Source organism: Zootermopsis nevadensis, unplaced genomic scaffold (genome assembly GCF_977971745.1).
Source record: "Zootermopsis nevadensis isolate Lab colony 2312 unplaced genomic scaffold, Znev_1.0 Znev_ptg000025l, whole genome shotgun sequence".
Classification (NCBI taxonomy): domain Eukaryota; kingdom Metazoa; phylum Arthropoda; class Insecta; order Blattodea; family Termopsidae; genus Zootermopsis; species Zootermopsis nevadensis.
The window spans coordinates 6,890,660-6,913,174 of record NW_028259157.1 but is presented as its reverse complement, the minus strand read 5'-3'; the positions used below and the strand labels follow the sequence as shown (position 1 = coordinate 6,913,174).

The following is a 22,515-nucleotide window of genomic DNA, read 5'->3' as shown; positions in this document are numbered from 1 at the left end:
AATTTGAGAGACCCCCATTCTGTTCTTTAAAGTCTGTTTTTTTAACATTATCCCATTTATTTCTATGTGTTCAAATAGTCTCTGGGTTTTCTAAGATAAATTTTGTGTGCATTTATCTCCTGTGTGCATACATGCTCCATACATCTCTTGTTCCTTGATTTGATCACATTTGTAATATTTTGTGAGAAGCTCAAATGATGTTTATAATTATTAAATTATACCATTCTTTTTTTCCTTCCACCCTGGGTCCACATATCTTTCTCAGTATTTTGTTCCCAAACATCCTGTGAACTAAAATAAAATGTTCTGACCTTACCTGTAATATCAGGGAATGATTATTTCTTCTTCACATTTCCTTGGAGATAAAAGCCAAGGGGAAATTAATGGTTTTTATTCATGCAGCACATACCATTGTTGTCTGTAATACTTACCTGTGCTGAAGCATTGCCATTCAAAAAGAAAGTGGCAGTTTTTTCATCTTCCACTAACTGTCCAGAGAAAGGTTTGTCCATGTACTGCATGCATTTTATAGGATGTGATTTGCACAGGTTCGAGACAGTATTCCAGTTTTGAGCTTTTGTGGTTGGAATGGTGTAATAAGTTCTATATTTAGGGAAGACCCAGTCCTGGTGTTTATACATAATAATGTATGGTAATTTTATTTAATTCCACTTAAACTTAACCCTTTTCTCTTTTCAAAGGACATTGTGATTCGTTTGAGAGGTCATATCGTGTTGGGAACATTCTTGGCAAAGGTGGTTTTGGAACTGTTTATTCAGGTGTTCGTGTTCATGATGGAGTGCTAGTAAGTAAAACTTTTACTGTAATAGTATGGCAAATGGCATTAGGGTACTTGTATAATAAAGTAATGAGTCCAAAATAAAGTGATAAGTCATGCTGAGTGGTGATATTCAGCAATGTAAAATGCATTGTAGAGTGTCAGCTAGCACTACTTAAATCTGACAAGTAGCAAGTCAGTTTTTCTTTCTGTCATTCAGTGGTAAAGCATTGATTATTTGATTATTATTAATAAAATTTGAAAATTCAATTGAATTGTTGTTATATGAAAGAAACCACACCAGTTCTGTATTACATTAGTTCTTTGGTTAATGCTATTTAACCATTCGAAGCTGAAGTTTACCTAAATAATATTTAAGAACTCAGTCTGTTCCTCAAAGAGAACACAACAGAACACAACACTTCATCATTACTAAGATCAGCTGGTTAATGGTTAAGGAAGTCATCACTGTTCACAGTGAGAATCATACAAGACCTGTAAATGAAAATGCTCATTTACTGATTTTAAACCAAGTGGTACATATAGTTCCCGCTGGGCTCCATCTGAAAATTATGCATAACCCATAACTAACTGTTTATAAAATGCAGAGTTATGAAAGGTGATATACATAGTTACCATAAGGTTTTAAAGAGTTCATATTTTGCAGGTATACAGCCTTGTACTGTGTACCATAATGTACTCTGAAGACACATGGTCATGTGTGCCCAAATTCTTAATGTTGAATGCAAATGTGCTCACTTTACTTTAAACACTCATTTCTTCCTTGATTTATCATGTTGATTGTTGTGCTACTTCACATAGCCTATGAAATGTGCTTTTCAGCCATTTCATTGTTATAATCCCGCAGAACAGTAGCCACACTCATTTTCAATTATGTGCAGATATTTATGCATGTTTGTCAAAGGATTAATTAAAAGTACATAGAGGAAAGGAAATCATTTTTGCTCACAAGAGTTTGCTTTAATAAAGAATTGATTTAATTATTCTGTATGATTGTAAAGGTGAACAAGTTTCTTTTTGTATGTTTGTGTTGTCCTAAGAAATGGTTGGTATTAACTGAATTGAAAACTGCTAGCAAGTATTCCAGTATGCTATTGTGCTGTGAATATATGGTTTAATTCTCTGGTTAGGAACAAGTAGGATGAGGAACATTATGCATGTTGATCAGTGCAGGAGTTTGAAAAAATAATTCCTAAATTGTGTGAAACTGTTTCACATGCTTAAACTTGATGTGTATTCTTATATTAGTAAAGTTAGTTTTATATACATGTCTTGGAAGTGATTTTGAATCACCGTAACCATGAAAATGCTTTCAAACAATAATTAAAAGTATAAATACATAAAATTTGTTTTTGTTCATTTCAGGTAGCAATAAAGCAAATTGCAAAACTGAAAGTAACAGATTGGATAGAGGTAAGTATCCAGCATTTTACCTGGGGTTTGTTGTGATATACATTTACAGATTGTTCAAAATTTGGTGATTTTTCTTAAATAGTGCCATTCTGTGTTACCTATTGTACAGTTATGTTTAACCTCTCAGTTCCACGTAGTGTATGATTGCTTTGGTAATGCTACTAGCTTTGATCATCTATTCCATGATTATTTTTTAAGATTTAATTTGAATGGTATGCACTGAAAGATGGAAACCTGAACTTTTTATATCATTTTTTGTAATCAGTAATTATGGTATAGAAAGTTAAATATTCTGCCATTTTTTCCTGGACAGCTATTTCTGTCTGACTGCCAGGTGCTCTGCCACACTAATGTTTGGTAGTGTATGCATCTTGGAGAAACTTCTTCAGCTGAATGGAACCAGTTGTTATTGTCAATTTGAAAATACTGCATATTATGCATTGTTGACATCTGCAGTTTTATCTGAAACATTTTGTTTTACAGCCAGGTTAAGATGGTTTTATATGAAGGCAGTTGACAAGAGCTTAGAAAATTTCCTTTGTGTTCTTTATTAATTGACCGTGTTAAATTTTTAATTGAAGTGTGAGCTGTTGAAATAATCAGTTAGTTTTTATAAGAGGTAACATGGTTTGTATAAATATTAACAAGGAGAATTTTGAAGATGACTCAATCTTCTGGGATGTTTTGCATTGTAGTCTTGTTGAAGTTGACTGACATTACAGAGGTGTGTACTGCCTCCATCATCATGGCCTTTACATCATGACAGTAGAGGCAACATGCACCTCAGAAACATCAGTAAATTTCTAGAAGACTAAACAGTGCAGCATTCCAGAAGATTGAGTCATCTTCATGCTCGCTGCTGTGAGAACGTTAAATCTCACAAGGATATCTTTGTACATTACTATCATGATTGAATGTAATGTGAATTCAGGAGGTCAAATTGAGGCACTAAGAAACATTTTGTTTAATTCAGAGTGGCAGATATAAAATACTTTCCTTCCTTCTTCCCCCCCCCCCTCTCTCTCTCACACACACACACACACACACACTCATTCACTCACTCACTCACTCATTATCTCACTCTCAGACACACAGACATTCACTTCCTTCTGTATTACCAGTTAAATGCTGAGGTTTTTATTGAAGGATTTGAGGTTTTCAAGGCAGTGAGTCTTCAGGGTTTTTTATTTCTAAGTTTCTCCACCTCCCCACCTCTCTTTTCCTAATTCTTATGTTTACTTGCATAACTTGTGAATTGGAAGTAAATATGTTCTGAACAGTAGAATATGGTAATTGTGTTTAGATTAATGTGAATAAAATCCTTCATATTTTATTTATTTGTTTACTTCCCAGTCTGGCATTAAAGTATGTATAGCATGAAATTGGTTGGGTGGAAGAGTATAGGATCAGTTTATGTTGCTTATGCTTTTAAATGCAAATATTGCTATAAAAGGCAGTGGTTGGTATAAAGATTGTTGTTTGTTAAAATATAAAATACTAAAGTCTTATAGTTACGTGTTTTTCTATTAATTGTATCTAATGGTTTGTAGGTTGGAAGTCAGCGTGTTCCATTGGAAGTTTGTTTGTTAAAGCAACTCACCCACATTCCTGGTGTAATTAAACTTTTGGATTATTATGAGCATTCTGACTGTTGCATCATCATCATGGAACGCCCAGACCAGGCCAAAGACTTGTTTGACTATATCACTGAAAAAATCTGTCTCAAAGAATCTGTAGCTCGTGGCTTCTTCAAGCAGGTTGTGGAAACTATCATACAGTGTCACAATGCTGGTGTTATTCACAGAGATATCAAGGTTAGTACTGAACATTTTGTGTGTGTGTGTGTGTGTGTGTGTGTGTGAATATGTGTGTAGTTATGATAAAGTGATTGGTATGCAGAGAAATTTTCTTTGGGAAATATGAACATTTTAGGTTATGTACTGCAAGTTTGATTCAAGTCTGAAAAGCATCTGTTGTATTTATACATATAAAATGTTCTGCTCTTGCAAACATGTTTTTATGACCAGTAGTATTGTTAATCATAACTAACTGCATGGAGCAGGGTCTCTCTTTTGAAGTTGCCAATCACTCTGCTAGTCAAGTAATTCCCCCACCTATCATGGAACCTGGAGGTTCATTACCATGTTTTCAAGAGTTTTGCATGAGTGAGTCAGTCCAGTCCATGCTTGACGCTGGTTCCTTAAAATCAATTTTAATATCATCCCATTTGCACCGAGGTCTTTCAAACAGTATCTTCGCTTCAGGCTTTCCAACCAAAATTTTGTGCACATTTCTCATTTTCCGCATGTGCTATATGCCCTGCCCAACTTGTTTCCCTTGATTTCATCATCATAATAGTGTGACTTTTCTTTTCAGAGTATTGCAAGAATAATGTCACACCAATGGCCTCTTAGCTTACTTGTATATATATGGCAATCCTGTCTCTAACAAACTCTATCCTCTTAACCAGTTATATGTGAAAATGTCAGTTCCTAAGTTTTAATTAACATTTCTGTTGCCATAAAAAATGGATAGTTTTCTGCTGTTTTAGTACCACGCCAATTCAATCTGTCTTCCTATATTCCCATTAAATATGGCTTATACTTTGCTAATTTTATTGGTGCTAAGTAGGATTTGAGGCTTCCATGGCAGTGTATATGAAGATGACTGTCTGGGTTGTTGTATTGTGTAGTCTCGTAAAAGTTTACCAATGTTTCAGAGGTCCTTGCTGCCTCCGTCATCAGGGAGATAATGCCTGATCACCCTTATGATGGAGGTACATCGGTAAACTACTGCCAGACTACATGGTGCTACTATCCAGAAGATAGCTATCTTCTTTCTCTTGGTACTATTTTCAAGAAGCCTGACCTATAGAAATTCCCAGCAATTAGTTCCAAGTCTCATGTCCATTTTCTGCCACTTAGGTTATTTTCAGCCCTTATTGACTGTTACTGCTCATTGAGCATATTGGCATCTATCCTCTATGTCTGGAGGTTTTCTCCTTCATACATAATTTGAGCTGTGCTGTGGTGACATTGGATTTATTTATGTGATGATACACAGATTTACTAGACGAGAACAAGTAAAATGTTCAGATTGACTTTCAGGCTGTAGTTTCACATTTTTGCATTTTGTATGAACATTTCAGGTTTCAAAGTATTCTGTATTATGAAGTTTGCAGATCATAATGCAGTAAATTAATTTACTTATTTATATTGCATATGCTTCTCTGTCAGTGTTTGGATCACTTATTAGGTATTAGAATAGGTCCATGATTTAGTTTTGTATGATTGAATTAGAACTGCCAGATGATCCCTTGAACATTTCCTTGGAGAAAAATGGTTAGAAACAGAAATGTTTTTATGAGAACACTGAAGAAAGGGACAATCAAGGCCCATGTCTGGAGGAGGGAGAGCATTTAATGGAGTGTTATAGATTAAAATGGTAAGAACAGCACTGTTTTATTGTGTGTGCACCTCATAAATACCCATGTTTGAGGAACTGTTCTTTATTTCCTTTACAGATTACTGTGGTTGAAATCAGTAAGAAAAGGTTTTTTAATGTCTGCCTGAAATATGAGATGACATCTCCCAGGGCCAAAAATTGAGATAGGGGATGGAGATATTTGTTATGAATAGTATATTGTAGAGAAATGTAGTAAGTTTCAAAAATGCTCCTTGTGCTAACAGACTACAGAAATATTGTTCAGATGGCAGTGACCAAAATTAGTGCCAGTTTGGTGTCTGCTAAATGGTAGATACTTATTTCAGTTAGAACATTGCACATGTTGTAGTGTGTTAGCTGGTTGCGAGAAAGCAAATGATCCAGTGTTGCGGGTTGGACTTCACCCAAATCATCTTTTGAAGCAAATTGTGCAGATATGCTAGTTTGGAATAATATTTGTTCATTTGATACAACATATGTTAAAATGTTAATGACCAGTTTCACAATGCTCACACCTCAGACGGTGAGGAGTGTTTTAAGATTTGTGTTAGAAAGTTGAAATCCTAATTTTTATACAATTTTTGTTGTCTTTTAATTTCAGGATGAAAACATACTTGTTGACTTAAAATCCCATTCCTTGAAGTTAATTGACTTTGGCTCAGGTACTTACTTGAAAGACAGCATCTACACTGACTTTGATGGTAAGTATCTCCACATTGCATTCACTGATAAACCAGAATGTGATTGTGTTAGTCCCTGCCAAGCACTACAAGATATTCGTAGTACAAGTCAAGTATCGCTCAGTAAGGACAATAAAAACAATTTACCAAAATGAATGAGGTGCTGAAAATGAAGTCTCTGTGACAGTTGCATTCCAGTTTATTAGTGAAGAGACTGTTGTAAATGAAATTGTTTTTCTGAAGTCCTAATGATTATAATTGTTTGTTTACATTTATCCTGCATTTTTCTCCCTTTTATAAGCATGATTTGTTTGTAGGAGTGTTTTATACAAATACATTGTAGTATTCCACCCAAAAGTTCGGATTTAAAATGGAATTGATCACTCCATGCTGTTACTTTTGTTGAAGACCCAAGTTAATTTTTAATATCTGAAATAGTATTCATGTAATAGTGTTATTCTCTTGATCAGGTGAATTCTTACATAATAATCTCTTCAGGAGAGTTGTGTATTAAGTAATTTCCCCATGATTCAACTTTTCTTATAGCAGAATGAAGTATTCATATTTAATTGGTGTATGTATACTTGTAGGAACACGTGTGTATGCACCTCCTGAGTGGATCCAGTATAACCGATACCATGGTCGCAGTGCAACTGTGTGGTCCCTTGGAATTTTACTGTATGGAATGGTTTGTGGAGATGTTCCATTTGAACAGGATGAAGAAATCATGCAGGCAGCTGTTCATTTCCGTACACAACTCTCAAATGGTTTGTATTCATTTGGGACTTGGTACAAGACATTACACATTTTTCTTTGGACCAGGAAGTGGCCTGTAACTTTAGGAGCCAGACAGTTTTTTGGCCTTAGGGTGTTTATATTTTAATACTGGCAAAAGGAATGAAACATGCCACCAATGAATGGAATAAATTACCTTTTGATGCATCTTTTAGCAAGCTTGCAACAAGGGAGCATGTTTGCCTTTCACAAAATAATTGTCAGTTGAGGTTACAGTTTTTTTCCAACTCTTCTCTTCAATACATTTAGATAAATAAAAAAAATACTGTTCTGATTTTGCATTGTGATATTGATTGGATAGATTGACAGAGACTTGGAGCTAGTAGTTTAAAATGTAATCAGAAGTTTTCATATGCTGCTGCAGTAATTTTCTTTATGAATAAATGCCATAGTTGAGGTACAGAAAGTACATCAATCCAGTGGACAGCCATTTGCACACTAATTTGGAAGACACATAATGCCCATATGTAGAGATCTGTGTTATAACTGTGAAGTGAGTTATTTTAAACAATAATCTCCTGTGTTCCAGATTGTCAAGACCTGATACAAAAGTGTCTGCAGATTCGTCCAAGTGATCGCCTACATCTGGAAGACATCCTGCAGCATACATGGATGAATTGTAATTTAGATTCATGTGCTGACAACACAGGGTCTTTGACTTGTGTTCGTCCTACTAGGCGAAACTCTGTAGATCAGCATTCCTTGGACCAGGCTTCCACATCATCTCAGGAAAGCATTTGACCACACTGTATTCACTAGCTGTAGACTTAATTTTAGTATTAATTAGTAATGTAGTGTCATTTAGGGAGAGATACTAAATGGGAAAGGCCTCATAATGGCAGTGACCCACAATTGGCTGTGATGAATGTAACTCTTTGCCTGAGCTCCCACCGTGACAAAATGAATTAACCTCGCCCTTTCTCCGTACTTATCCTCTCTCCATTGGTTTATATATATATAACACTTTCACTTTAGGATATTTTTTGGAAGTTCTGCTTCATTCCCATAATTTGATGTGTAATATAGTTGGCTTACTATTGTATATTATATATTAGATCGTGTTAATTTATTAATATTATATTGCTACCGTATTGCTCAGGCAGGGTTTTGTGTGCTGACTTACAGAAATATTATTTGGGCACACTTTTTTCAGACCCAGAATTTGGTTAAAGTAATTGTCTAAAATGTTGACCTTGAAGTGTCTTACACTAGACACACACACAGTACACACCACACATACACAAAATACATGCTGCCCAATTTTTCAATGAACATTGTAGAGAAGTGTTATGGTAAATGTAAGTCTAGTTTTTGTGACTAAAATTCAAGTAGGAGTTGAATTTTTAGTAGTTTGTATGTGTGATTTTGTACATTGTTATGGAAGGACTTAACTGGGATTGCACCAAATACTTGATGGCTGAATTATATTCGGCCGTGCTCACTGAGAAGTCATATGTCATCATCATGGTTTCATAATCTGGCAATAATGAACTTTTTAGCATTTTTGACACTAGTTGTGGTACGTGTTTTTCTTTGTTTTCAGTGGTGTTAATTTTTGTAAAATTTGCTAAGAGTTTAGTAAGAACTTTGTAATGAATCTTACAGCTTTCTTATGTTACCGTAACCAGCTTGTCTTGAGCATTAAAATCTGTAGTTTTTAGTAAATTAATTATTTATGACACTCATGGCATCATTACAATTGAATATAATAATTTTAAGTATTGTAAATCAGTCTATTTTTAGTTGACAGAAAATTTAAGAGGTCAGTTTCAGATTTTGTTAGAAAAGCTGTGACTTTCAGAAATATCTTATTTCTGTGGTTTGTTTGTCTTTCTAGAGTTAACTTTATATTGCAGTAATAATGTGTGAATGGTGTTCAAGTCTGACTGCATACATTTAAGTCTCTTAGGTCTGCCAAGACAATTTTAAACTTTTGGCTGCATATGCCTTATGGAACCAATTGTCATTTTATATTTTCACAGCCATGTTCAAGAGCAGCATTTATTTGCACATATTTTTAAAATGTTATTTGTATACTTATTCAGATCATGGAACACTGTTAAAAGTGGCAACACCAACCTCGTTTCTTGTGAATATGTGATGTGATTGATGATTTGCTGGAGTTTATAATTTATTTTAAATTAGTGCTCTATGTTGAACATCAGATATTTAAAATGGTGCAACACTTTTGAGAATTTTCATGTTGTTTGACAAGTGCCTATTAATTTAATTGTGTTTGTATGTTACTACAGAGTATTTGGTGCATCCATGTTTTTTCAGTCTTGCATACATTGGTATCAGCGTCAGATTTTACACCTTATGATTACAGATAATTGCACATGGCCATGACTGAACATCTCTAAATTATAAATTTGTATTCAAAGCTGTTAGAACTGCGTAGAAAACACTGCCATTGTTCCTTTATAATATAGACAGCTATGGTGCTATAGAAAAAGATTTCCATGTTCTATATTAATAACAGCTAAAATATCAATTGAGGCAGAGCATATGTTCCAGTGTATATTCCATTGCTTACATAGTGTTGTCTCAAGTCTTCATTGCCATGAATGATGTGAGCGTAACGTCGTGCGAAGATGCGGGTAAATTACTCATGGTATAATGAAGTTTAAATGTCCTGTGCAGCTATATTATTAATTTCTTCGCTTTAAAAACTGTGTATCATGGGAGTTTAAAGTTATGTCTAAAAGCTGCAGATACAGATGTGAGGTCTTCCTTTGTACTAGTACAACTTCTCAGATTTTATGTTGCTCAGCATGATGAAAAAGTTCTACATGCCTGGGTAATGGGATATTTTCATATTTGCTGCATGATTGACCTCTTTGAATGGAACCAGATATATGAATTCCAACATAAACAGGTATAATTAGTGTTTGTTGAATAGTAGAATTTGCCAGAGGCATTATTTACACACTTCAGGTGAAATCGCACAGCAGTTTGATATTTGCTACATTGTCAAAGATGATTTTATAATATAATATAAACAAGAAGTTTGAATTATTTGTAGTACTTGGAGAACCTTTTAAGCATAACTTTAAGTACTGTGTACAACAGGCAGTTTGGAAAATTAATGATGTACCTTGCATAAATTAATCAAAAATACTACTGAAAGAATCTTATAGTAAGAACTAGATTTTCATTTTAAAATTATCTTATGACCATCAACTACAGTAAATCCATAAGTTTCTATTTCCTTCATTGCAAACCTCTCTCACTGAGACTATTACTTGCTGAGAGACTTGTGTTTATGAGTTTAAGGAATAATGGCCAATGGAAGACTTCTGAGAAGGGAATAAAAACATGGAGCCACATAGATTGGTGGAAAGTACTGATGTCAAATTAAATTCTTAGGCAATTTAATGTTGAAATATATTTGAATTAAGAAGTAAATTAATTTGGAATAATTCTCATTTAAAAAGTTTCCATGAATGTTACCTACTTCAGTGGTGGTAAATGCTGGCTTTAGATTAGACTATATTTGAACTGTCTCATATCAGCCCAGATGAGAGTATGACTTATGAGACAGTTGTTATGATTTAACGTTTTAATTGTCTGTTAGCCACAATTGAGAATATAAGTTATTCAGTATTAAATTAAAGACAATTTTTTTATGTAATCCTGAACAAGTTATAAACTGTATGAGTTGCATTATTTTTCTGTTGGAGTGAAAATGTAGTAGATAAAAATACTCCATACTGTTTTAAAATTCATGAAACAGCTGATTTGGATTGTAACTGATGAATGAAGATAATAGTTCATATTATACATATTCATGGTTTTATTTTTGTAAACAGAAATGTGATGTTTGTTTAATTTAATTTAATTTATTGAAATTTGTGCCTTTTTCTTCAACTGTTATATATATTTTAGTATGCAGTAGGTGTTGCAAATTACCATAAACAGCGGCTTCCCAAGCTTCTCTGTTGTAAATGATACATTACTGAGTTTTTTTTAAAGCTATCTCTGTGTCTTTTCACAGTGGCATGTGGTAATGATCTCTTTAGGTATTAATAATTGACTTGGTGAAGTGGAGTCTTTATTGAGAAGCTGGTAGCCACTCAGCTGATTAGAAAACTTCCTGCCTTTTATGGATCCTGAGGGTTCATTGCCACATTCATAAGGGTCCACTGCTGGGCCCTTTCCTGATCCATATGAATCCAGTTCACACTGTATTTCTTTAGGATACATTATAATATTATTCTCCTAATTATTCTAATCCACATATGTCTGTCAAGTTGCCTCTTCCTTACATGTCTCCTGTCTAAAATTGTTTGTGCTTTTCTTGTATCTCCCATGAGTGCTCCATTGTACACTTGCATCATCATCCTATTGAATATCAGAACATTACTAATAGGACTGGAACAGTACTGAGTATAGTTTGCTACCTTTGTTCCATAAAGATATGAGATTTCAGTAGTTGCTGCTGTATCATTCATTCATTATTTATTATAACAGGAAGTGTTCATTGCAGAATAAACTTTTATACGACCTTGTTGTCCGTGGTGTTATACACTGGGAAATATGTTTGACCCAACGAGGTTATTTTTGTTTTGTAAAAGGGCAAGTGAGTTGTGCTCCAAATAATAATGCTTACTGTATGTCTTGAAGTGTATTGCTTTTCGTTTTTTTTTTAGATGGATCAGTGTAAAGTAAATAGTAGAGGATGGAACTTGAGTGATAAATATGTGTTACATCAATTCCCAATTTGGTTTTTGTTTCAACACATAGATGCTCCGCAGTCTGAGCTACTCACAGTGTTGTTAAGTAAATCATAAATCAGTCCCAAGACATGCTGAAAGTAGTACTGTGATGTGTTATTTTGTTTTATTTATGCTATAGTGTGTCATGTCAGAGGTTGACTGACCTGTGTTTCATTATTACATTTTGTGATTGTTACACAGTGTATCTGATTTGCAAGTAATTGATCTTGTAGTGAGAGAAATTTCTGAGCATGAATATGAAGTGTGAATACATGAATTTTGTGACTTTGAAAACATGAAGAGTGTATGACTAAACACATTTTCAGAAAGAATTTAAATATGTAGAATGTTGGTGCAAGGTTCACATATTGCATTTTTCTAACATATAACAGTTATTGAAGACTTGCTTCAAAATATATAGTAACCAACTTTAAAGTTTAAAATTAAAATCTGTTGAGTCATATGTGTAAAACTTGGTCTTCTTTCCATCACATGTTAACATTTTAGAATTTCTGGGCCAGACTGCATCGTCAAGAAAGGCATTTGACAGGAATATAGACCAGGTAACATTTGAAGTTTGCAAACTGCCACATTTAATAGGTGCATGGGGATTATTTTGTTGCCATGTTTTAACTTTGCAGTGACCAGATCAGACCATTCAGGAAACGTAATGGGGCATATAATCTTTATATTCTTGAACTGCAGTATTTGAGTTTCTAATGTGTATTGACTTTTCAGATATGTGCTACTTCTTAATTTTTTCTACAAAACCGTAGTATGAGTGAATGCCTCCTGTGCTACAAGCCAGAGCAACTTAGTAGTCCATGCCCAAAGTAATTCATTAATGCTTAGGAATGTTTTACATGATTAAATAGGATTTGAGGTTGTTGCGGCAGTGAGAATGAAAATGGCTGTCTTGGGTTGTGCCATGTAGTTTGTTAGAAGTTTTCCAATGTTTCAGAGGTCCTTACTTTCTCCTTGCTTTGTCATTATATGTTGATCTCTTGCACAGATTGTGTGGTGTATTTGAGCTTAAAATGCTCACTGTTATTGATGATGCTGAAATTATCAGAAAATTAGCAACAAAGAGATATATAGGTTGAAATTTATCGTGAATATTGCTCCATGTTATAATGTGAACTGTTCCGTGACGGTTAAAATGTGATGTCCATACATCTGTTAAGTACTAGAAAATTATTGAGCTAATTTTGTTTAAATTATTTCTCTATGATTAATGTAGAAGTGGTCTGCACTGACTAGTGATAAATTAGACCTCATGTTCACATAATTGCTGTATGACATACAGTATGTCTCAGAGTGATGACGATATTCATGACTTGTATTTATTTGAAAAACAGTTTCAGCACTGAAATAGAGATTTCCACAGAAACCCTTAAAGTTTACCACCATGTTCACTTTGTGTCCAATGCGGTGCTGTCATGATATAAATTACATTACGTTGGATAGGATGTGGGACAGATACACAGACTTGTTGCCTCTCAACTTCTTTTTATGTGGGTTCATCAAGAGTCCTGTCTGCACACCACAAATACCACAGTCCCTAGCAGAGTTAAGTGATGAATCTGAGGTGCAGTGGCACAGCACATGGGAAGAACTCTGTATTGCCAAGACATTTGTTGTGTGACTTGAACCACACACATTAAGAATATGTAACCTTGAAATGGTTGTGAGCTTAAATTATTTCAAAGTTGTAACAGCTTTGGTGAATTTAAGTGTAGGTAATGATGTCATCTTAATTTTTTTTCTGAGACAACCTGCAATACACATTTGTCACATATGAAAGCAGTGATGCATCCTTTTGAGGGATTTTATGGTTTAGATGTAATCTGTTTTGTGGGGAGATAAGGGAATTGTCCATTATAGAGATCTGTTGTTCCCTGTGAATAATTTTGTGTGGTGGAGCATGATTATTTTATTTATGTTAAGTTTTATTGACCAACCACCATGTGGAAGTTCAAATTCCTTTCCATGAGTTACATGTTAATTTTTAGGGGTGGGATTGAAGAGAGGAGATAACTTCACTCCATCTAATGCAATAACTGTATTAGCTTGTAACTGAAATTGAGGTCACTTCATATTTGTAGGCAAATAGCAATTTGGGCATGTTTCATAATTCTGTTGTTACTGGTTTAACATTTACTGTGTTGAATGTATTTTTGTCACATGTGGTAATTAAGGCCATTACTGAGTTGTCAAGGCATTATATGTGTCTTTAAGAACCGAATGTCACAGTGCAATTAGCATTCCTGGTTTTATATGGCAGGCCAGTGTCTGCAGGCAGATTCTTGGATAGTACTTTAAAATACACTGACATTGCTTCCATATTCTTTCCAGTAATCATTTAAAGTCATTCTTCCATTTGGCACCTCCCAGCATTTTATTTGTGTCAAAAAGTTGAAATGAAACAAAGCAACAAATCATTTACTTACACTGTAATGAATAGAAGCAACTGGTGAATTGTTTTGGCTTTAATAATTTGTTTATATCCAAATGCTTAATTGAATTACTGTCACATTAACTGAATCCCTTTTTCTTCCCCAGTTACAAATTTATTATCTAATGTCTGTGAATAAATAGAAATGATAATGCGAGAAAATATATGAATTGAAAACTCAAAAGACTATTTTCACTTGTTGCAGATAAGTAGATGACTGGATTTGTTCAGCCCTTTAAATCTGTATGCAGAAAATAATGAAAACATATGGTCAGGCTAGTCCATAATCAGCTGGTATCTTCCCATACCATACTTTAGTTCACATGTTATACCTATATAATTTACCTTAATACTTTGTAGTAGAATCGTGTATTTTACCAAGTAGGATTTGAGGGTCTCATAGTGGCAGGCATGAAGATTGCTGTCTTCTGTGTTACAGTGCTGTGTAATCTGGTACATGCTTCCTGACATATTAGAGGTACTTGCTGCCTCCATCATCAGGGTGATTGCCCTCTGAAACATTGGTAAACTTCTACCAGACTTCACAGCACTACAACCTAAAAGACTGTCATCTTCATGTGTTTTACCATTCGCTTATAGGCTTACATGATAGAGAATTGTGAACAAAAGTTAATGAATCTTGCATGAACATTGGCACATGCTTCTGAACTGTGTTTTTCTGCACTTAAAATAATTTATTGCAGGAGGTTGCATAGGTTTTATTTTTATTTTTTATAGTCAGTACTTGTGAATAGTTCAACATCAATACCAGTGATTTGGAAAATACATGTGCTCCAAACTGGATCACATCATTTCACAGTTATTGCATCATACTCATAGTTAATTGTTACTCTTGTTGGTATTAGTTAAAATATTTATTGCTTTAAAATTGAATATCTCAAAGAAAAATATCTGAAAATTGCATTTAAGCATAATGGTACTAAGTCACATTACATTCTGTTGAAATGTTTGATTTTTGTTTCATATGAAAGATATACTATTTGACTGGATCAGTTTCTACTCTTTAAAAAAATATGAATATAAGGCATTGGGTGGTACTTTAATAGTGTGCTGTATGGTTAACTGCAAAGTTGTGTATTCTTTGTTCTAACTCTTCAGCTGGCACTGTCAGTGTTTGCATTACACATGACACAGTGTTGGCAGCCAAAGTTGTGTGTAGAACTGACTTCTGAAACCTGCTTCTTTAAAAACATCTGGGTGATATGGTGAAAAAACAATTTTATAGTGTTCAACAGTTATACTAGCACAATTTTTAATAAGTGAGGACACAAGAAAATTGGTACTTAATTTATTTCATAGTACAAATCTGTGTACTATGTTAATACTGTGACATAACAATTTTCAGGGTGCCACCCAGTGCTGTAAAAATGGTTTTAGCTGTCAGCTTATTTGCGTTCATTGTAAAACAGTTCGAGATAATTTGGTATTTTATGCATATGTTCCAGAATGAAACATTACAGATCTGTCTCCCTATTGGATGTGGTTACATTAACACAATAGTGATTGTTAAATTGTTGTGCAGTGTAATTTATAGCATCTGAGGACCTGTGCAAATTTGCACATGTGACAACATAATTTCTGTTGCTGATTTGAGTTTCTAAATATTTGCTTTAATATAGCAAAGAAGGGTTTATTTATAATTTAAAGTATTAAGTTACATAGTATTTGACCTAATAATATAAGGTTACAATGTAAGTAGCATTCTCAGAATTCAAAATTATGGTGTTTAACCATTATCATCCGTGCACTACAGCTTATGCATGATTTGTCTGGCTGTGTCCTATTAGTTTGATGATAAACTATTAACCCTGGAGTTTGTCTGGCCAGCACCTGCATAGTACAGGGGTTTAAATCCCTTGCTCATGTATGATAAAAATTAATCTAAAGTGTTTTGTTAGGAACGTTGTAAGTATGTGTAGAATTTTTTGAGGGAAATTCCTATTGCCATTTGTCTACACCAAACAGGACAGTAAGTTTTTTTTTGTGCCTTGACTCTTGTGGAAGTTGTCTCCTTTACATTCTGTAATTAATACATAACCTGAATGCTACATCCCCCACTAGAAAATAAAACTTCCTCTTGGTGAGAATTTAGGTTATCGTGGTAGTGAGTATGAGGATGTCGTCTTCTGAGATGTGCCATATGGTCTTTTAGAAATTGACTGAAGTTTTGGAGGTGTTTGATGAGTAGCTTATTGCCCTGATAATGTAGATAGCATACATGTCAGAAACAATGGTAAACTTCTGCCAGACTGCATAATGAAACATCCTAGAGGACAGACTTCTTTAAAACTCTCTCCTGATTTACTCAATTTTGTAAGAAACCAGCCAAAGTTTTACTCAGGCTTTATGAAAGACTTTAACGAAGTCTGAAGGAAGGATAGTGGCCCAAGAACTTTGCCTGTGTAATGTAATGAACATGTGGCTTTAACTACACAACTCCAGTTTCTTTTCTCTTTGAAGATTGCTTCTGTAGATTGGTTTTACATCAGTTCTCATGTAACAATGATTAATTTGCATGATATTTTGTACAGTTCAGTAGTGTAAGAAATAGTTTTGTTTTTTAAGTGATGTGAACATGTATTTTTGTCCTTATTTTAAGTCATGTAGTTATGTTGTTTTTACTGTTTTTTTAATTTATGTGAAGTGGGCGGAAAGAACAAGGAATATCAGAACGAGAGCCACATTTCACACATGTGAGGTGTCTCCCTGAAGAACAGTGTGAGAAAGAAATAATAATTTATGTGTATGCATGTGGAGTCTCAATGTGAACAGTGCTCTGTCCGATTTCTACCCGTGTTTTACATTTGTTTGTGTATTTTAGTTGCAGTGCCCTGAACATGTCCATTTTTTCATTTTGAGTTAGCATTTCATTAATGACATTCCTCTTTTTGAAAAGTTGTTTTTATCAAGTATGCAAGGTTTGTTTATTTAAGTATTTATTTTGTACCTTTCAGTATTTTAGTATGCTTTGTAGCATTTCTAAGATACTGTCGTAAAAATATGTGAAGCAGATCATTTCTGTTAAAAATGTGGGACCATTCTCATCATAGTGGCAATGGGAGAGCAACTGAAGTAAAAGCAGAGTTTTTTGTGCTTTTAACTCACAAAACTGAAGTTAACCTTTCACTTGCCTAGCATTGCTTGAGTCCTGGTGTTGGGTTATGAACTCAAATCTTGCTCATTAATTAAACCACATGAAGTGAAATTTATGTTTTTGTTCTCTGGTTTTAAGTTGGATGTATAGTTAATGTCATAGCTTATTGCAGAGAACTCTATTCATCAGTCTTCATGGCACAGATAAGTAAATTTGCTCTATTAATATAAACACAAAGTAACTTGGAAGTGTGTATGTATGAGCATGCACATTTATTATTATTTGTGAGTAAACCAATGAAAGTTTATATGTAGCATCCCAGTTGATTAACAAGTAGGACTGTATATAATTTTAATTTAATCCATCTTGGTATCCAATTTAAATGAAATGAGTTTTTTTCTCATCATGTGGATTCAAGATCAGGGTACATCAATAGGAACATACTATTTTTTTGTAGTCTGTATGTCTCTTGAATTAATAGGTTTATTACACTGTTTAGCTGTTATGTGACTTTTTCAACTGGTAGTTTGCCCCAAAAGTTCCTAGTAGACTTTACACATGAAAATGTTCACTATGCACATGCAATGCAAATTGAGTGTTACATATGTCATTAAGAAGCTCCATTCCTATTCTGATGTTGATTTCATGTAAATGGGTTGCAGTTTATTTGCTTTTGTAAGCTCTTACAATATTTATGCATACACATTCTCTTTAATTCTATTTATATTGAAGTTTGATTTAAATTTGTATATATTCAGTGATACTTTAGTTTAAAAGTTGACAAACATGTGCACACATAGTGTTTGTAAGATTGGACTTCTTGTCAGTTTTTGTGTTTTGTCTAAGATTATAACTAGGCTTCAGTTCTCTTATGGAAAGGAACTTCCACTGGCACCTTCCTAAAAAATACTGTGCTAAAAATTACTTAAAATAAGAAATTATGCAGTCTATGTAGTGGCTTTCACATTTGATATTCAAAAGTGTTTTCATTTTTAAAGACTTTTTTGTATAAATATAAAACTAGATTCCTCACCAGAGGGAAAGAACATAGATTGAGAGCATTTTACAACAAGGTGCTGAGGAGAATATTTGGACCTGCGAGAGAGGAAGTAACAGGAGAGGAGAAAATTGCATAAATCAGGAGCTTCATAATTCATAATGGATGGGACCAATGAGAAATGTTTAAGAATTTTATTTTGGAAACTGAAGAGAAGTCCTAGGCATAGATGGATGATATTATTAAAACTGATATTAAAGAAACAGGTTTTGGGGGTGTGGACTCAATTCTTATGGCTGAGGATAAGGTCCAGTTGAGGCTTCTGTGAAAATGATAGTGATATTTTCAGGCTTGATGAAAGCTAGGGAATTTGTTCTTGACTAGGCAGATGTTATCTACAAATGAAGGGCTCTGCTCCATGAGCTTAATTATTTCTTGTGATAGAACCTCAGTAATTTATGTGATATCTGAGTACTGGTAAATTTCTTTCCATAGAGAAGAAGCACTGGTTATAAGTAATCCATTGTGGTCACCCGAGAAGTTTCATGTGATCTTACAGTTCTTGGTCCTGGGATAGAATTATTCTATTGCATTGATGTTTGCTGTCCTAATTTTAAATGTGATCTTTTACAATTTAAAGGTGATGGTGATCTGGGATTTAAATAATCCTAATTCTGATCTGATACAGATTGATTTTAGCTATGACAAAAATGCATGTACTTGTATTGTGTAAACGACTGAGGATAAATTGTCATATAAAATGTAACAAAATTCAGTAGTAACTCATGTCTGATGGATTTCATCATTACATAACACAAAGAGTTTGGCCAGTTGACTTTCTCTGTTCTCAGCTGTGTGATAGTCTCTGTAAAATTATTTTTAGATCCTTTTATCAGATTGGGTTTAGATGATTGTTTAAAGGCATTGCAGCTCATAAATAAGATCACATTATAAAAATTAACAGACAAAATTTCTCTCTAGGCTAGTCTGTGGCTATTTCAGTTTATATGATGCAGCGGAGTCCATGTTTAATGTTAACCAATTTAACACTTTTTCTCATTTAAGGTTTCCTCCAGTGGTATGTTGAAAATCATTTCCTCATTTCTGAGGAAATTTAAATGGGGATATTACTGTACATGCCACCATACTAAATTTGTAATAACTTTTATATTAACTTCATGTCTTCACATGCATTCATCTCCATGTGAAGTGTCTGTGTACTTTGCATTTGAGATGAAATTGGCATGAGCCATAATGTAAATGTAATGGATTATGTCATTATTTGGGTACATAAAGGCAAAACCTGTGTTCATATATTACCTCATTGTATGCTTGCAACAGTACAATACGTCTTCCTGCTCCAATAAATAATCATCATACATGATAGTATAATTGAATGTAACATATATTGGTAGCAGTGGTAAGCGAAAGCATGTCCTGTTATGGAACTATTAAGTGTTCAGCATATAAATTTGTTTATTCTTACAGGGAGCTTTGCTATAGCAGAGCAGAATTGCTGAAACATTGAGTCTGTTGACAGTTCTTTTGTATGTTTATTTTGGTGGAATGTGTGTGTGTTTATGTGTCTGTCCACACAGACACACACATATTTTTAAGGCAGATGTTTGCATAATTCAGAAAAGAAATTGTTCATTAGCCTGTATAGTAGCATTAAGGAAATATATGAGTATTCTGTAGAATGTCCAAAATATGTGGAAATAATTTTACCTCTCCTTGGTTATTAAAACATAAAGTAGGGTATTGAATATGCTTATTTATTCTATTTTGCCATTCCAAGCTCCCTTCCTGTGTCCTATTATATTGGGCTCATAATAATTCCAAACTTGGGCAAAGTCACACTAAGAGGGGCAGGGAAGGGCAAAGAGTCTGTCGGAGCATGTATTGTGTAATTGGATATAAATGTTCTGCTTTTAATTTTGACACATTTGGTAACACCTGCTTTTACACATCACTATTTTAAGAACCATAGAAAGTATAAAACACTAGCAATGCAAGCACATCGTTAACCCACACACACTTCTTTTCCAACCTAAACATAATCCTCAGATGTTGTGATTGTTAATCTAGTTCATGTCTGCTAAAACAGTTCATATTTATAATGACTTATATAATTCAGAATGGTGCTAAAGCAGTAATAAATGCCAGATTTAGAGCTATTCTGGTGATGCTTTTTGTGTTTTAAGTATAAAATAACTGAAAATATTTAAATTCCAGTGCCTATTGCTTCCCAAAAGATATTTAATTACAAAGAAATACAGCCCATATATTAATGCATTATTTAACAAACTATGAATAGGACAGCATAAACAGATTTTAGATTTGTTGCACTTCCTGAGTAAAGGATTTAGGTTAGTGAATCATGCAATGTTTGTTCTGTTTTTTTGTAGTATTAAAACTGGTAATAGCCAATCATCATGGCTGGCCAGTTAAGAAGTTCACTGTGTTTACTGAGTTACCAATGGAGTTTAAATCTCACCAGGCAGCATGAATATATTATTTTTATTGCCACCACCTAGGACCCATGCAAATAAGACATGGTTTAATAATCCTGGGTCACACTGGCTGTATTTGTGTGTTGGTAATGCTGTAAGTTTGTTTTCAAAATGTATCTTGTAATTATTACTGGTTGGCAGTTGCCCTGTAAAGTGGTTGTAGTTTTTGTCAGTTTATTAGGTGAGATAGGCTACAACTGCCTGGTTCCAAATCCATTTATGAATTACCAGGTAATCTTTCCATTTCATTTGGCATTGTGTAACTTATACAGTTGAAATAGTAAGTCTTTGGTGCTCAGTAATAAGTCAAACACAGATTTGTTGACTCATCTTTCTTAGCAAGCACCATGGAATGATAGTCCTGAGAAGTGGTTTCAAAAGTAAGTGATCTTGTAAAATTTCATGACAGAAGCTCTAAGAGGAAAATACCATTAAGGTTTCTTTCAGCAGGTAACATTTTGAAATATTCTGTATGGTAGGATAATTATGCTTAGTAATAATTGTGATTGTGAATGGGATAGACAGAATGAAGTAAACCTTCCATGTACAGGAAAATTTCAATGCAGACCCAAACAGGAAAAGTATATGAAATATTATTAACTGGTTTGTCTGAACTTGCAGGTTGTCATGTTTAATTTGGGTTTATGTTTAACAGCAACTATATTGGTAAACATGCATTCATTATCATGTCAGTTATAATCATGAATAGTATGAAGTAAACGGTTTATTCTTTGTTTAATCTAGATTGTATACTACCCTAAAATAAGTTAGTGTTCATACTAAAAGACAAGTACTTTTAAAGCTTGTAACACACATTCCAGTTTTATGATTTTTTTTTCTAATCGTTTTCACATTATATAAATTCCTTTCTGTAGTTAGAAAATTTTTAGTGTATTTATTTCTCAGAGGAAGAGACCACTTGGGTAACCAGGATTTATTTATTTATTTGTGGTTTATTTAACTATGGTCAGCAGCTGAGACTGAAATCATGGAATGGTAAGATTATTAATAAATTAATGAATCTTAAAGGTGGATGGAAGCAGTCATGGTATAATTTAAGGTACTATTCTGACATTTGCCTGAAGGGAGTGGGAAGACATGAGAAAAGCTCTGTCAGGATAGATGGTCTCAGAGCCAAGATTTTAACCATAACCCCTTAATATGAAGCAGGATGCTACATTTGTTACAAGGTATGAGAGGGTTTTTTTTTGCATCATGGTATTGGCAATGTTGTCTCTTAAATAGTTATTATGATAGAGTGTACAAAAATGTTAAGTAGTTCTTGATTACAGTAAAATACTATGTACAGTTGAAAATGGTTTTCAGTCCTTTAGCCATGTGGTTTTATGCAACCGCTCTAAAATCGTAGATTTTTACATTCTATAGAATGAACCTAGTAATGTTTCAGGGACCTTAAATGTGAAATTTTGTGAGTGAATCCTGCAGTCAGTGTTTACAAAGGAAATTGGACTGAAAAAGGACTACAGCAGGCTTTACTGATGTCATTTTAAAAAAATCAAAGCTATATACATGTACTATCCATAAGTTCATGTATATAGCTTTGTTAGAGCATGTACAGTCAATCT

General features: G+C 33.9%; 1 protein-coding gene across 1 annotated transcript in view; it reads left to right on the top strand.

The window, feature by feature from the left end:
* LOC110831367 (serine/threonine-protein kinase pim-3) overlaps positions 1-22,515 on the top strand; it is a 215,002-nt gene that overhangs the window by 1,617 nt on the left and 190,870 nt on the right. Inside the window, exons 2-7 of the mRNA XM_022067277.2 lie at positions 702-805; positions 2,165-2,212; positions 3,763-4,026; positions 6,258-6,357; positions 6,927-7,103; positions 7,661-21,160. Coding sequence (XP_021922969.1) covers positions 702-805; positions 2,165-2,212; positions 3,763-4,026; positions 6,258-6,357; positions 6,927-7,103; positions 7,661-7,872 — 905 coding nt within the window. The 3' untranslated portion in view covers positions 7,873-21,160. The remainder of the gene's footprint in view (positions 1-701; positions 806-2,164; positions 2,213-3,762; positions 4,027-6,257; positions 6,358-6,926; positions 7,104-7,660; positions 21,161-22,515) is intronic.